The sequence below is a fragment of the Athene cunicularia genome (genome assembly GCF_003259725.1).
Source record: "Athene cunicularia isolate RWA chromosome 1 unlocalized genomic scaffold, athCun1 chr1_part2, whole genome shotgun sequence".
NCBI classification, from domain to species: domain Eukaryota; kingdom Metazoa; phylum Chordata; class Aves; order Strigiformes; family Strigidae; genus Athene; species Athene cunicularia.
In genome coordinates, this window is record NW_020799092.1 from 43544034 (window position 1) to 43561138 (window position 17105).

The following is a 17105-nucleotide window of genomic DNA, read 5'->3' on the forward strand; positions in this document are numbered from 1 at the left end:
GCCAGAGCATATGATCCCTCGGGTTTCATTGTTTGCAATTTGTACATTTCAGTCAACAGAATAGATGATGAGTGCCATCTTACTCTAAAACCAGTTTTTCATTATGAATAAAGGCATCCTACAAAGCAGTCCTTTTAATTCAACTTTTAAAAAACAGGGTTTATAGTAAAAGTCATTTACTTAAGAAAAGTAAATCCCTCAGTTGTTTTACCAAAAATTGGTCAGACCGTGTACATGGAAAAAATTATAAGCATCCAACATACATTTATCACCTATCATGCCATTGGTTCTCTGCCATTCTGCTGCTTAGGCAGGAAAGCTAGAAGAAATAACTCCATCATGCTTAAACTCCCCATGTTAGGAGACAGTTTGCACAGGCAACTTGGCACCTCCAAAGAATCCTGTTTACCCAAATCCTCTCACACAGCTTCCATGTGCAGCTTTGAGGCAATAGAGACTCAACATTTTATTTGTCCCTCTGGGGGGCACAGAAAGACTCTGGCCATTCAGTGTTTCCAAATAATTTTATTGAAAAGATCATTACTTCTGGATTCCAATTTTGAACCATTTTTTAAAATGTGCTTTAAGATGAAGCTGTTGAACAGTATCTAATACCCTCCTTGGTACAGATAATACCTTTAGTAGGAACTTGAGGCATGCAAAGAATGCAATATATAACCCTCACTTGTTTTGCTCACTCAGGTTGTTTTATCTAACTAACGAAATGCAAAAGGACAGTCTTCTTGAGACTAAAATTATTAGTTCACATGAAAGCCTTCCAAGTGTGCAAAAAGTGGAGAAATGTCATTTTTAGTTCTTTAATTAACATTTAAATTTTTGGTTAACAATTAAGGGGGCATTAACTTTTGTTGTTGTTGTTGTTAAAAAAGGTAGGTTATCATAAAAATATTTTTCCATAATATATTTTAAGAAAAAATAGCTATTTACTTTTTTTTTTTTTTAAATGCTGACAAAAATGTTGGCTACTTTTACTTGGGAGAATATACCTGATTTACAATGAGGAGGAAACATAAATTGTCCAGCATATACCTCTTCAGTAGCCTGAGCTACTACTATTCAAAAGACAGAATGTCTGAAGTTGGTGACAGAACAGGAAAATTCATTATTCCCCAAACACTGAAATGTCTGTATTGAGCTTTATGGAAAAGTGCCAGATTGTTAAACTTATAAAATTTGCTTGTCATAGAAACGGAGGGAAGGATATAATGACTACCTGCCTGAATTTTCCAAAATTTTGCCACAATTTCTTGAGTGCTTTCAGAGGCCAAATCATATCTCTTCAAGTGTATGAGCAGTTGTAGCATTCAAACACTAATGTGAGCCAGAAGAGCTGTTATTAGGAGAGGATAGCCCAGGGAGGTGAAGTAGCCCATGAACAAAGACATATACGCATATGCATCTATAACTGCCTGCATGCCATTGAGCATGTAATTATTTAATTATATAGAATATGTATATAAGTTTAATAAAAGAAATTGATATATGTTGCCTACTTAGCTACAGAATTTGTATGCTACTTTGCACATGTCCATGCTATTTGCAATCTGCTGAGTTTATTTTTCTCCATGGTAGCAAGAACGTTATCCCCATAATATCCTGGAATTTTTTCTGGAATAATCTCTTGCTTTTCAGAGACAGTTGCAAAATAAAAGTGACTTGTCTGTGGCTATGATCCGCAGTGTATTGTCAGATTTCTGTCTGTGCCCTTGGCCCCACCAAGTACTACTGGGAGGAGTCCACTGACTAGAAAGTGTTTACAGGATATAAGTGATTAAAATTATTAATTGATCTTGTTGGCCCAGAGAAATTAGTTTCTGTTTTCAACTCAGTGACATTTCTGCATCTGTCAGTAATTCACCAATTGATGAACTATTTTAAAATTTCAGCAGGCATCAAGAAGGAGACAGCCAGGCAACTGGAAATGCTGACCACTTTGCGCAGGCAGAGGACTCATTCTCACACACCTTTTTCTAGTCTCTGTAGATAACAGACATAGATCATATTAAACACAGGCTTAACATACTGCTCACTCTCAGTTGGTATGTAGTTCAGCAGGGAAACCTTTCAGAAGACATGCCCTGATGGTGTTTATACTAAGCCAGAACTGAACCAGGGAAGCTCTAGGTCAGCCACCAGCCCATACCAGAACTAGTTAGGACAATTTGCAGCCCAAGGACCAAGGGAAAGAGTCTCACAGAGGTCACCACTGGGAGGGGGTGAAAGCCAGAGCTGGGTATGAGGGGGGTGCAAGAGCTCATTTTCTCATTTCATGGAGGAGGAAGGCGCAGCAGAATCAGGACAGAGGTGAATTGGTTTGACCTTGAAGGAATGAGGGTGAAGTTTATGCAGGAATGGGTCTTAGAAGTGTGATGATCCTGTGCTTAGCACAGGCATCATATGGATGGCAGTACAGGAAGCTGAAAAAGAATGGCATGAAGTACCTGCAAGGAAGATCTATCTTAGCAGAAACACTTTGGCTGGCTTGAAATGAGAAGCAGAGAGTCATTCTTTTGAGGAGTCAACTGAAGAGCAAGGAAGAGATCAAGGAAGAAACTGAGTGAGGGAGAGGAAGAATAAAGGTGTACTAAACACATGGGCATAAGGCAGAGAAGGAAAAAAAAAAAAAAACCACAGAAAATGCAGCCTCATGTAGTAAGATGGTCAGAAGGCAAGTTGGGAAGCAGAAAAGAATCAAACCAATTCACTGTAACCTATCTAAATTTTACTTAACTTTGCCTTCTCTTCAACCAGAAAAGAGGGTAGCTTCCCCTGCTTGGTGAACCCATGTAAAGATCTGCTGTTGGGTGCATCCTTGTAAAGCTATTAGGGGTCTTGTCCCTGTTCCTCTAAAAAAGCCCAAAGCAGCCAGTCATGCTGTGCAGGACCAGAGCTTGGGTCTGAAGGACATTGGCCATGCATCTCATCTGTGCCAAAGTCCTGGGCAGGCCTGCACCTGTGGAGTTAGAAACCAGCTGATTTTGGAAGAAAATCCTTAGGTAAATTTTCCAGTGGTGCAAGTCAAAGGAGGTTTGCACTGAATAGGGTAGGAACTTAACCTTTTGTGCCTCCTCATGCTCTATGTGTCTGTAAGAGGCAATTATTCACTATGCCACTGTCTCTTTGGATAAATGTCCCAGGCTAGCAATGAAGTTTTCAAGTATCTAGTAGTGACTGTGCTTTTAAGTAGAAGTATTAATTTACTGAAGATCAAATTCCAGTTTACCGTAAGATTACTTGAATAATGGTGTCCAAAAACATTCAGTTAAAAATAAAGATTTCAGTCAACCAAAGCATTTTTTAATGTGATTTTGCCAGATTGCATTGGTTGGTAAAAATTCCCCACAATCAGGAAGAAAAAAAAACCCTACATGTTTCATCTTGCATTTTCAAAGGGTTGTTTTTATTCAACTGTAAGAACACTAATAATGTTTCAGGACCTCAAAATCAAAATTATTCTTCTACCCCTTAAACCAAGAGAAACATTTTGTTCAGTAAAAAATTGGACAATTTTTACTTTTCATGTTGACAACGTGGAAAAAAAAAGTAATTTTAAGTTGATCAGGAGTTTATAATTTGTGTGGTTTTGAAACTTCAAGCAAACTGTCACATTAGTTACTTGCACATCTGTGTATTTAAAAAAGAAAATGCAGATCAGTCACTGAAAGATCAAAATGAGAATCAAGAGAAATAGCTTCAGATTTTTATTATGCTTCTGAGCTACTGAATGCAAAAGACTAAGGCACTTCATTCTAGTAGTTTCTATAAAAAGCAAATTAGGTCTTTGACTGACATTGTTAAGGGCTTTGCATAAAATAAAATAAAATTAAATTAAAAAAAAGCACCATATATTAATATTTAATTATTTTGAAAGTTTCTCCCTCAGTTATGTAAAATGTTGCACTTTTCTGCTACAGTACTACACTTTTCAACTCCACTTTTCTAGAACTGTTGTGCATTTTAACCTCTCTCTTAATCCTGTAAAAACCTTGCTTTTAATAATTTATCAGAAGTGTTCCTTGGAAGTCACCCCTTCAATATGCAACTCCCTGTGTTTATTAAAGGAAGGGTGTTGACAGGCTTGAGGTGAGAACCACTTTTTTTCTTAATAACTTTGATGTCAAAAGACAGTTGTGTAACAGCAGATGGTCTTCTGGTGATAATTTCCTGCATGGCTCCGTTGGAAACACCAATCTGATTTAATTTATTTTTTATAGGAAATACCAATGAATTTTGTGGATCCCAAAGAAATTGACATCCCGAGTCATGGAACTAAAAACCGCTATAAAACAATTTTGCCAAGTAAGTGAGTTAGCCCATGGTTTCCTACTATGACATTTAATCCTGCTTTAAGAATGCATTGCTGTGAAAATCTAGCTCTCTTTATCTTTGATCATTGTGTACCTATTCATAAGTGTATTTATAGTCCATGTAGAAAGATAACAAAAGCCCAGTGCTGTAGGACTGGCAAATGCAGAACTCTGGCTGGATGCCTTAGTAAGTACACACTTTGGCAGCATCCCAAACAGATACTGAAATGCAGCCTGTGTACATGCTGATTTTCTTTGGAGGACAGCTCAGGCAGATGAGTAGAGAGAGGTCTGCCATGCCTTGCAGTAGCTCCCCTGATCTGGAGGATATGAGGACCAATACTTTTGTCTCCATTAAAGCCCACACCATCTTGCAGTCACTGAATGCCCTCTGGCTGGGTCAGGCTACTTGGGATCCTATTCAATACTAGGCTGCTCAGACTAAAAAAAAGCAAGGGCATCCTATCCTTTCTTGCACTGGACTTCCTTCTTTATAAGTCCTCTGGTGTTTTTTCTTTTTTTCTCTTCTCCATGCACCAGTTGGCTTTGTAGAAATCTACATTAGTAAGTAAACCACTCTCATACAGTGCTGCCTCATCATTGCTGTAAACTTATCACTGCTTTGCTATACTGCTGCTGGATTTTCATTGGCCCAAATTCTTTATTTCTGATCAAGTAACAAGTGCTTTTTTTATAATTAGAGATGACTAAAAACTTTTCAGTGGAATAGTTTTCCTTCAGAACACGTATTTCTCTGAAATTCAACTATTTTCATAACATTTGTTGGTGGATAATGAGATGTTCCATTTCTCCTTTATTAATCGTTTTGTTTTGTTCAGTTTCAAAATAGGTTGCAGAAGTTTTAACACTGGACTAAATATAAACATGAATAGTTGAGTTTTTATAAATTTTGACATCACCAAAGTGGAAAAGTTCAGTGATTCAGAATGTTGGAGGACGCTCCCACAGAAAAATGTAAACACATCCCTTTGCTAGGTTTGCTAGGTTTTTGGAATGAAGAGTACTTTAAAAATTACATCATATCCTATCAACTAGAAATTTGTTTTCTCATCATCTCTATAATGTCCTTGTAGGCCTATGTTAGATGTTAGTCATGCAAATTCATACACTTTAAATTACAAGATTTCTCTCAGTGAGCCTGAATGCATTGTAATTTCTTCACATCATACAAAGGCCTTGCAGTCAAATCGGTGAAAACTGATGGTCTTCAGCCATTAGATTAGTCTCAGAAATGTGATACTTAGCTGGGAAAGAAACTCGTTTTGTGGATTCCTTGCTTCCCTTCAGCCCTCAGTAAAACTTCCATTTTCTTCAAAGTTAGTTAATCTATTGCAAACGATAACTGTGTGCATCTGAGTGCAGCCGAGGAATGTTGAAGGGAATTAAAGAAAGTAAGTAACTGAATGTAAGTTATATACCAAGTAATCAGAAAATTCAGTGTCCCTTAGGGTCTGGCCCAGCATCAATAGGATGTACACGGAGGGGGAAATCCTGACCCCTTTGGCGACAGCAGGACTTTTGCCATCAGCTGCAGCAGAGCCAGGATATCGACAAGCCTCCCTCTGCCTGACAGGCAGATTTTTGGAAGGAGTTCTCCCTTCTCATAGCATCTCACATCCCAGCTGCCCCAGCCACCATCAGCTTTGCCTTCAGCAACACCTTGCAAATGTGATGAGTCCCACTTCACTGCAGCATGTGTTTTGAATTGGGACACAACAGCTGGGCCATGTTTGATGCTGATGAGCTTTGAGAACCCATCATGCCTTTGTGTTTTCACCTCCAGTTAGCCAGGATGTGCCGCTAACTCCACAGCACATTTTCAGTCCAAGCACACTGCCAGTATACACCACAGCTACTCACTGACAGGCACTTTGTAACTGTCCTTGACAGGAATCAAAAGGTCTGTTTTGTGTTAGCACCAGGCTTTTTCAAAGAAGATATTCTGAGGATTGAGGCACATGGTCATAATAAATACTCACACACCCCACACCCAGTCTGAGAGGGTTTGGAAACGATTTGAGTGATTAAATAGAACAGCTTTCCTGGTTTCCTGCTCAGATTATATCAACCCGCTGCTTCGTACATCCACATCAGCTTTTCCATTCCCAGCTCTGGGTGCGTCTCCTGTATTGGGGCACCTGTGGTGACAAATGACGTTTGAGCTTTATTTTATTATCTCCTAAAAATGGCCTCTCCTGCCATCTCCACCCTCTGCACTGGAGGATGTTCTGATTTTCTAAGAGATAATTCTGACAGAGTGCATGAGGACAGGTTCATGTTAATAGACGCTACCCAGTGAGACACGCTCATGTGAAATAAAATTAGCACCTAATGAAAATTATTCTATATGGAAAACAATAGAGTGCAGGAAATGTTATGTTTCTATGAAAGATGTTTCAGTTGCAATATAACATAGTCAACGCTCTTATCCAAATACTAGTATGCCCCTTTAAGTTTATAAGTGTTATTTGCTTTATAATAATACACTGATACAACTAACAAGGGAACAGTGTGGGATTAGAGGCAAGTGGCTAAACAGTTCCTTAAAGTCAGTTTCTCCATCTTTCCTCCCAACTGTGACCCCAGCCATAGGTCCTGTGAAATCCCATTCCAGATCTTCAGCTGCATTCCCTCTGCCATCCACCTGTAACATTTCTCACTCCCTCTGAGCAGGTTCCCAGTCCTGCGTACAGATTTCCTAATCTCTCACCACAGTCACATCCTTGTGGCAAAACATCAGCCCTGCTGCTCCCTCTTCATCCTTTTACTCCACATCTTCACCTTTGCCTGCTTGTATCCTACAGGCCATGCTACATGTCTCCGAATCAGGACCTCGGCTCCAAAGCCCTCTATCTTTTTCCCTATCTCACTTTTCCACATCAAACCAGAAGCAGAATTTCCATGGTGCTTCAGCCCATGCATGGGCTCTTGCTTACAAAGGACCAAGTGGCTTAACACTATTCTCTGGGTATCTTCATGTGTGCAACACATCCAGGGTACCTGGGTGTCATTCCTTAACCCTTTCTGAAGACTGCCCTCAGGGCAAAAGTCTACATGAAAACAATGGCAGCAGAACAGCAGATTCACAGTAACATGAAGGTAAGAAAGCACTTGGCAGGTCACACCCACAAATCCACAAGCTATTATTTGAAGTGCTTGTGCTAAAACTGTCTCTGGTACTCCAGCTAAACGTAGGGGAAAGTTAAATTTAAGTGGTATGAACAAAGCACTATATTATGCAAGCTTATAGACAGATGCTAGAGAACTGTTCTCTTCATGTTCAGAATTTCAAGCCCCCTTGTGCTACAGTCCTGACTACAGTCATGTTTACTGCAGTCCTGCTTCCTAATGAAGGCAATGGGGTCACCAGCAGGCTTTCAAAGACTAAAGAAAAAGCATATTTACAAAGCAGAAGGAGATGATAAACTGTTGGAAGTCAACATGGATTCATTAAAGCATTTTTGTATATCCATGTGAGTCAACAAAATGTGTCCTAGTTGGGGTCACCAGTATCATCTATAATGTATTAGAATTATTGGTGTATTATAATAATTGATATATGTTAGACTGTATAGTTAAAAATGTAAATGGATATTAGACAAACCTTATTTTCAGTAGGTAAGAAAGATTGCCTTTGCATGAATGTAACTTTATTTTGTAACTTGCTAAAGTGTGTTTTAAAATGCAGAAGCACTCACTGTGATAAATCTGTTAAATTTTCCATTGAAAATCCTGGATTATATTGGAAGTGCCAGGATATTATTCAAGTGAGATTAAAAATTGATGCATAGTTTACAGGTGTTTTATACTGGAGGTATTTTGAGGCAGTTGTATTATTTGCAAGTCTAATAGCCTGTTCTCCCACCTGGCAGAGACTGGGAATGCAGTCTGGTATGATTCTTCCCTGTTCTGTGTTACAGTGTTTACGGAATAATACCAGTATCCAGAATTCATTTATATACTGCAAGCAAAAGCAGGCAAGATAGGGGTTGATGGATTTCAAAATGTTTCAATATCTGAAAGATTCATGATCTTTTGGGCTGCAAGTGTGAGAGCATTCACACTGCTTCACAAAATTTTGATCTTCCTTTCCTGCTCACAAAACAGAAATACCTTAAGGACAGTCCTTCTTACAGTATTTCAGTCCTACTGCTGGTAAAACAGCTAGGACTGGACTAGGAATGGCAAATGACTTATCTTGGAAGTGATACAAATGTGAACATACCCATGCCCTAAAGAATTCAGAACACAGTAGCAGTCGAAGTGGAAGAAGAAAAAACGACCACAGCACATCATTCCCACTGTGCAACAAATACAGGGACAAAGACCTGAGTCTTTATGACAGTGGTGTTCATGGAATGGATGAACTCCAGTATGGATGCCAGTGGGGGAGGCTGTCAAACAGTGCCACCAGATAGCCCAGCTTGTTCCCTGCACTGGGGAGCCTCATGGGGGCAAGCTACAGCCCCTTTAACATCCTCCTATTCCTCCAGCCTGGTAAATTCAGGCCAGTATTAATTTGTTGAAGATGTAGTTAGAGGAAGCTTTTTCTACTCAAATGAGAGAGCTATTCCAGACTTCCTAGATACATGGAACAAAACAGCAGAAATTTTGTAGGAGACATTTTTTATTAGTACTTGTAAGTGCTTAACAGCTCTGCTGCATTACAAGATGCTTTACAAACATTGATGAATTCAGCCTTGCAGCTACCATCTGTGTCTTTCTGCTGTAGCTTCATACTCTCAGACTTTTCCATCCTTGAGGAAAAGATTATTACCTCCAAGATACTTGTCATTCAGGAGGAAGCTAATTGCTTCCATTTGTGTCTGATGATTCCTTAGTGGCTATGGATCTTTAGCGGTACTTGGGTTTTCCTCATTTCAGAGCTGAGTTTACAGCACTTACCTATTTCATAACTGATCAGGACTGTTAATTTATAAAAGATTCCCATTCTGAAGCAGTGTTCATTTCATAGATTGGAATTGGAAGGAGGTCTTAGAAACTGATTCAGCTGCCACTTACTAACAGATATTAATCTCAAGACATGGTAATTAAACTGGATGTTGAGTCTGCTTGGCAGAGGTTTTTTAAGGTAGGGGTCAAGCTACACCAGCATCAGAGGCATTGTGTGAGCTAGAGGAAGCGGGTGTTTTTTCAAGGCCACGTAGCCTGAGGCATTTGTGGAAATGGCTAATAATCACTGTGTGCTGAAAAGGAATGAGAGGTTTCCTGTCCTCATATTGTTAAGGGGAAAAAAAAGCTCTAAGTGAAAAAGCTGGGAAAGCTAGTACAAAGAGATTTTAACACAAGCTAACTGGGGTTCATGTTGTGCTGTTAACGCAGAGGACAAGACTTCCATGACCAGACTTTGAACTAGAAGTCATTTGCACATTTTAAGAAACTTACTTTCAGAACACCGGCCTGGGTCTTGCAAAGGCTCCACTCCTGTCCAAGTCACTCCTGTGACCTCCAGTGGGAAAAGGACATAAAGTATGTTTGGGATCATCCCTCCTCTTCCTTTCATTTGCAAAGGTTTCATCTTGTTCTTAGGAACAGGATGAAAAGTCACAAAAGAAATCCAAAAGCAACTCTGAAAATACCGCATTTTGCTACAGCAGATGTACATCAATTATATATTTCTCGTGCAAACAGCAGGGCAACATAATAAATAGTGTTTTCTTACCACTCTCCAGTTCAGCATCCACGTATGTATCTTCGAACACATTGCCTAGACTGTACTTGTCAGAGCAGCTATAAAGACTATTTCCAAATAAATAGTTGTCTGTATACTGTCAAAAAGCTCTGATTCTAATTAATTATTTAAGCAAATTGCCAAAAGATAATTTCTTTTTCAGTACAGAAATATTTCCATATCATTTTGTTAACAGTAAAATATTTTTTCAGAAAAGGTGTGAAGAAAGTCAAAATGTGCCCTAGACAGTCACAACATAGGCACCTCAGTCCCCTTCTCCTCATCCCTTTCTGTTACGCTGTGTAACTGAGGATTTACTGGCTTTAATTCTAAAAGGGTAATACATGGGGGATCACATCATCACAAATAAGCAAGCAGAAACTTCCTTTGCAGGAGGAATTCAGTAACCCCCAGCTCAACACTTCTGGCTTCCACTCTATTCTAGATCATCCAAGACAACGAAGGAAAGAAGAGTGTTAAGGAAGATGTTCCTGTATTTTGGCACTATGTCTCCAGTCTAGTACACAAGTGGTCACAAATTGTGTCAGATGAGAACACAGGACTGAAGGGAAGCATATGGATTACATAGTTGAGCCCCTTAACAGTGAACTTGAATTGGTATAAAGGGCATATAGCTGATTTCATCCCAGGTAGAGGGAGCTTTCCTTTATTTAAATCCAACTGTAGTCATTGGAACAGTACAGCTTCAGGCAAAGATATCAAAGTTGAATCCAAAGGACAGTGTAATTATCTGACATTGTACAATGATATGACACAGGTTTCAGAGACAGTCTAGGCAGGTCGGCTTGATACTCAACACAGGCAGACTAGACCTTGCTGAACATTGCCTGGACCTGATAGTGTTGCTTCAGTGCCCACAGCTTGTCGAGATACTTCTACCCAGTCCAGCATTGTGCAGTATAGGTGTACCTTAGTTACACATGATGATCTTTTGCAGAGGGAAGAATTTGATGCCTAATGCTTTAGTGTTTGACAAACCTGAATAACAGTAGATTATTTTCTTCAACAAGCCTTTGATTCTTTATAGAAATCTTCTAATTATGGGTTTTCTTTTCAATTTCCATCTTCCTTGTGCTCTCAGATCCTCTAAGCAGAGTGTATTTGAAACCAAAAAATCCATCTGACTCCTTGAGTACCTACATAAATGCTAACTACATTAGGGTAAGTAAATATACACTCTTCATGTGCTTTTGAGACAATATTTGATTTTTCACATGAATAGCTGTTTGCCAAGGTGCCATTCATTTTATTCCTATTCACTGATAATTCATCATCTTTTTGTCTACATTGATGTGATAGAAATAGTTTCATGAGCTGTTTGTAACAAAGACCACAGAGCCATTAATGTACTAAAATGGTTTCAGTAAGAAAACAATTTATCAAATAGTTTATAAAAAACATTAAGAAACACATCCATTACTATTTGTTTACTTCAGTATTTACCATTTAATGTCCTATTGACTTATAGTAAGGAAAATAGGGTTACCTTTTAACAGTGACAGAAGTACTGGTATTTTGGTAAAGAGAAGATCAGAGTCAACAGCAATATAAACTGTATGGTTGCACATTGCAGTCATGTCACCCACCACCAAGTTCAGTGGTGATGTGGGGTATTTTTCATATATAGCTATATCAATTGATAGTCCTAAAATCATCAATTAAGTAATTAAATCAATACTGTAACAAGTTTGTGAAAAGGATCATAAACAGATGTGTTAAATATACACATGTGCACCAGCATAGGCATTCATTCACATTTTACTCCCTGTATTGAATGGTTACATGATACAAAGACTTTACCAGAATAAATCATGTGGGAAGGCATTATTTCTAAGTGTCAGTGGTGTTACAATCCTTGATCACACACACAGAGAGTCTTCTTGAACTTGTGGCACAGTGTATGCTGAATAGACTACTAAGAAACTACTTCAGTCGTGTTTTAGGAGTGTAGTCCACTACTTGCAAAATTAAATCACAGAACAATTCAGGTTGGAAAAGACCCTTGGGATCATCGAGTCCAACCATCAGCCCTGCTCTACAAAGTTCTCTCCTACACCATATCCCCCAACATCTCCTCAGCTGGAATAAATGTAATAGTGTAACTGAAATTTGGCCCCAGAGCTCTATAATGTTGCTTATTTAAATAACAGTACACAAATATATACTTACGCATCCCCCATGCCCCTTACCCTGCCTCACTTTACATCCTGTACTTTCAGTGTTTTGTATGAAAGACATCATCCTGTAACTAAGCAGAGCAGTTCTCTTTGGAGACCAACTTTTCCATCAGCCAGGCCATGCTTTGAGTCCTCTGAGGTCTCCCTTTTCCCCATGCCACCACCATTCAGGCCAACATATTGTGATTTCTCCAGCTGCTAACGGTGGTTAACCTGTCAGCAACTGCAGAAAAAATGCAACTCAATGATGAAATAAAATTTCCATCCATGTGTGCAGTATCATTAGGTTTGCTGCAATCCTGACAGACCTGTCCTGGACAAAGTATGTTCAGGCAGATTGGTAAGTAGGAGAACTGTTTATTACAGCTGAGGATCTATCCCCTTGGTTCACACAATGAGTAACAGTTGTCAGGGAGAAAGGCATCCAAAAGGAAGACCCATGGCCAGAGGCTGCCGTACCACCTCCAGCCATTTTTCATTCACTCAACCCCTTCAGACATTGCCAGGCTCTCCTGATCTGCATTACTGTTGGGTACCGTATCACTGCACAAACTCATAAGTTCTCCTTCTCACCTGAAAGATAAGGAGGCAATCTCTTGTTTTTCCTATTTCTTCCTGCCTTTCCCTTTCCTCTGCTTCCCCACTGTTTGCCTGACCTTTCTTTGGCCTCCTTACACTTGTGTTACTTGGGGCTGCCTATGCGGATATGCTGTCCCTCCTTTAAGGTCTTATAAAGACACTACTCCCTTAGCAAAGATGCATAGTCTTTGACTCCACAAGCATTCATGTATTTTTAAATCTTTTTCCTGTTGTGAATCTTTGTAGAAACCAGTTGTATAATTCTCTTTTTTTTTTTTTTTTTTTTTTTTTTTTTTTTTTTCTGTGGCTTGTTGACTGTAAACTATCTTGTAAACACTGCAGCAGTATAAATCATGGATTAAGTTACCACTGGATGATGGAAAGCCCCAACAATTTAGAGAACAGAGTAAGCTAGAAGAAGCCAAGGAAGCAGGGAAATCTGAGAGGGATTGATGTATTCTCAGGACGTTTTTGGTCCATTGAATCAGTAGTTTCCAGAGGAAAAACTGTTCTACTGAAAAATTTCTGATCTACTCTATTGTTAGTCATAACTGCTTTCAGTACAAATACTGTTGTGTTTGTTTTGTTTTTTTTAATTTCAGATTCCTTTTTCTGCTCTTTTAGTATGTTCACATGTAATTTTGATTGACCACATGAATATAAAGTAAATGCTTTTGTGTCTGTTTCTAAACCAGGGATATGGAGGTAAAGAGAAGGCTTTCATTGCAACTCAGGGACCCATGATTAATACCGTGAATGATTTCTGGCAGATGGTTTGGCAAGAAGACAGCCCTGTCATTGTTATGATCACAAAGCTGAAAGAAAAAAATGAGGTATGACAACTAGCCAAAGTGAGAAATTATTTCTATGGCTGTGTACCGTAGAAATAACCTCAGCAGATATGGAAGGAAGCTAGCAGATAACCAGCTCTTAAATACTCAGGTAATGGGAAATCTGAAAAGTAATGTTGCGGTAGCCAAATACACCAACTGCAATTGCGTAGCAATCGTAAGAGATGTATTTAAAAAAGACAAAAAATAATTCCATTTTCTAGATATGTGCTGTTGGGTTCACAATTTTTTAAGAAATACTTCATTTGGTCACCACTGTACTTCTTGTTAGTTTCTGGTATATAAAGAATACATGGTTAGTGTTATGATTAGAGGTTCCCTGACATGGTTGAAGTTTGCACTTTGCTATAATGGCAGATTTGAATCCATTCCAGATACTACAAATCTTCTGGACCACCCCAGAAATACAGTTTGGGCTCCCAAATGCCAGTACCATGGAGGGACTTAGCCAGGATGAAAACACATGGCTCTTTACCTTAGTACCAAGTAGAGATGGCAATTGCATTTTAATTGCTAATGGCCATCTAACTGCCTGTAATACATTCTGGGACTTTTGGATTAACTCCCAACTACATCTTTAATAACTTTATTTAGTATTCATGTAAATTATAGCAAGGCTTTCCTTGATATTGCCAGAGTCCATATTTGTGACTGCCAGACATTAGGAACAAAAATCACTCTCCCATGCTGAGGGCCAGCACAAAGCTCTGTTCTGGAAGACTGAATGCTAAAGAAGTGGTTTACAGGGCTTGTGGAAAAGACAGACAGACATAAAGGAGTTTTTCTTGAGTCCAAACTGCTAGACTTGGAAGCAATTCCAAACTCCAGGTAGGTGCCTCAACCAAGTCTCAGCACCTTGCCAGGTAAGCACCAGGGCCATATTGCCCCTGCTTCACTCGCACCCCTGCTCTTCTAACTCAGATGCATGTGATGATAAAGAAACAGAGTTTATTCAGGCAAAGTTCCCAGTCTGAGTGATCAAGGGACCATGATCCTTAGTGCATTCCCAGGGCTCAGACTCACTGTTCCATTTAAAATGTGGACTCAGTAGACATAGTCTTCTTTCTTCTGCCCTTGACTGCTGCTTGGCAGTCATGAGTTTGGGCTTCTAACATGAACTTAAAAGCCAGTGGATTATAAGAAAGCTGTATGTAAAAAGTAGGTTGGTCCTGTGAAATATCCCAAGACGTATTTCCAAACCAGGTGCCATTTTACACTAGACTGTTCAAACAAGTTAGCAGAAACCTACGTGAAGAAGACTACTCCTGAAAATGTAGAAAACTTACCCCAGCCTAACTGGCCAAAAGAGTATTTCACTGAGGAAATGCTGACTGTTTAAACACTTACATCTGACACTGTGTAAGAAGAATGACTTGAAAGAAGTGTCCAGTGGTTTCCACATGTCAGGAAGCTCTGTGTTTACCTGAGTTATTCAGGCTCTAGGCACTGGTGTTTATCTGCATTGTTGTGGCCTGGCAGTGGTAATTTCCTCCTAATAAAAAGGGGAGGGTGGAATCTCACATCGTTCCCAGGCTATATAGAGAGGCTGTGTTTGCACAAGCTGTCCTGCCCCATCTAGAAACCTGAGGAACTCTCCCACCATTAGAGAGTTCCTCCTGAAACCTTCCTTGCTATTGAAAACAGCCTAGCTAGTGGCTACGCTCAGCATATTAACATCACTGTTGAAGTGTTTGCTCCCTGTCGAGAAGGGAAGAGCAGATGTTATTTAGCACAATAGCAGTTGGTATTTTTTCTTCTCTGTGGTCTATTTCCATCATTTACAGGGAGGTACATCTGCACACGTACAAATACCTTCATATTTGAAAGCATATTCAGCCACTCATCCACATCCACTCCTGCAAAAATAAGCCCCCATACCTGACTCTTAGGTAGAGGCCTCATTCCTCAGTTGGTATAACATCAGTCATCCTCCATTTGAGCTATAATGCACTATAATGTGTAAAGTAATGTATAGTGAGGAAGATCTCAAATGGAAGACACATGAAAAACCTTAATCTCATTTAGCATATGTAAAATTATTTGGACATTAGTGTCCTAGTTCAATATACTGATATGATGAATTTGTAATAACAATAGGAATTGTGTGAAATTATTATAAACAAAGGTTTCTTTAGTTACTTCCTTCCATGAGATGAAAAAAATGGTTAAGACTGCAGTAACAGTTTTTGCAAGACGGGTGAAAATACAATATAAAAGTAGAGTGCTGAGAAAAACACTCATTTTAGCTGTATGAAAAAAAATGGAGCATTAAATTATTGGATTTTCTTCTTCATTTTGAAGTCTGATAAGTAAAAGGAGCTTGATTTGTAAGCAAGAATAATGCTGAAGGAACTATTGGTGTTGTGAGTATTTTTAACAGAATCTGTAACACCTGTCCTCAAAACTACACAATGTCTGAACAGATTGGAAATCTGTCTGTGCAAGGAAAGTCCACAGCAAAGGAGCTTCCGCCTGAATAAATAATGAGAAACTTGGAATTCTAGGCTGTAATTTTAGGGTTAATATGAGGGACAACACATCTCATCACTATATTGAGGTACCCTCCGGGGTCACTGAAGAGCAGTAGTCACCTCCAGAGGCTGATCCATCCCACTCTAAGAGAATGAGATAAATAACCTGCTGGAGATGACCGTCTCTAATTCTGTAGTAGTATTTTAGGACGCGATATTACAAAGCTTTATCCATGAGGCACATACAAATTTCATATATATTACTGATTTTAGTCAAGACAACTGAGCAGTGGAAATTAGACAAAGAAGTGGAGAGTAATAATCATATAGACATATAATTTTATAGGGAAGTTAATAGACTTCTGTTGTATCAGCTGGTTTTGTAGTTGTGCTGTGCTCTTCATAGATAATATGCATCTAGTTTGCCTTCAGAACTTACTAGCAACATTACCTGTTAACCAGGAAACATATTTTGGGAAGCATAAATAAAGAATACTGTGCAACATTTTGCAAGAAGAAAGGACGAATACTGACAGATGCATTAAATTACACAAGTTTACTCAGATAATATAAATCTTGCTGTCAGTAATTATGTAGGACAATCTTGTTAACTCACTGTTTAAAGCTCATATTATTTTTCATCTAATATTTTTTCCCTCAGTTGGTCTATAGGAGCATTTATCTACACATAGCAAAGTAGATTTTGGAATTTGGAAATCCTGCCTTTTACAGAATTCACATAAGCCTCTTTGAAGATTACTTATTAGTTGAGTATTGGCATCACAGATATGTCTTAGGTTTTGGAAAAACTTAAGAAGATTTGGTCCTAACTTTAAGGATTTTAGTATATGAAGTCGAATCCTGCAAGCCCTCTTAAAGTATACCTCTCATACTTGATTTAGTAGTGACAGTAAATAGAGGGCAGGAGTAAAAAGGGATTCTGGAACTGAAGCTTTGTTGTAATT

General features: G+C 38.9%; 1 protein-coding gene across 5 annotated transcripts in view; it reads left to right on the forward strand.

Moving 5' to 3' along the window:
- The window catches only part of PTPRR (protein tyrosine phosphatase, receptor type R), a 159516-nt gene that overhangs the window by 126302 nt on the left and 16109 nt on the right, over nt 1–17105 (forward strand). For all 5 annotated transcript variants that reach the window (XM_026867828.1, XM_026867832.1, XM_026867829.1 and 2 more), the window contains 3 exons: nt 4236–4320; nt 11144–11223; nt 13514–13651. In XM_026867828.1, the coding sequence (XP_026723629.1) occupies nt 4236–4320; nt 11144–11223; nt 13514–13651 (303 nt within the window). The remainder of the gene's footprint in view (nt 1–4235; nt 4321–11143; nt 11224–13513; nt 13652–17105) is intronic.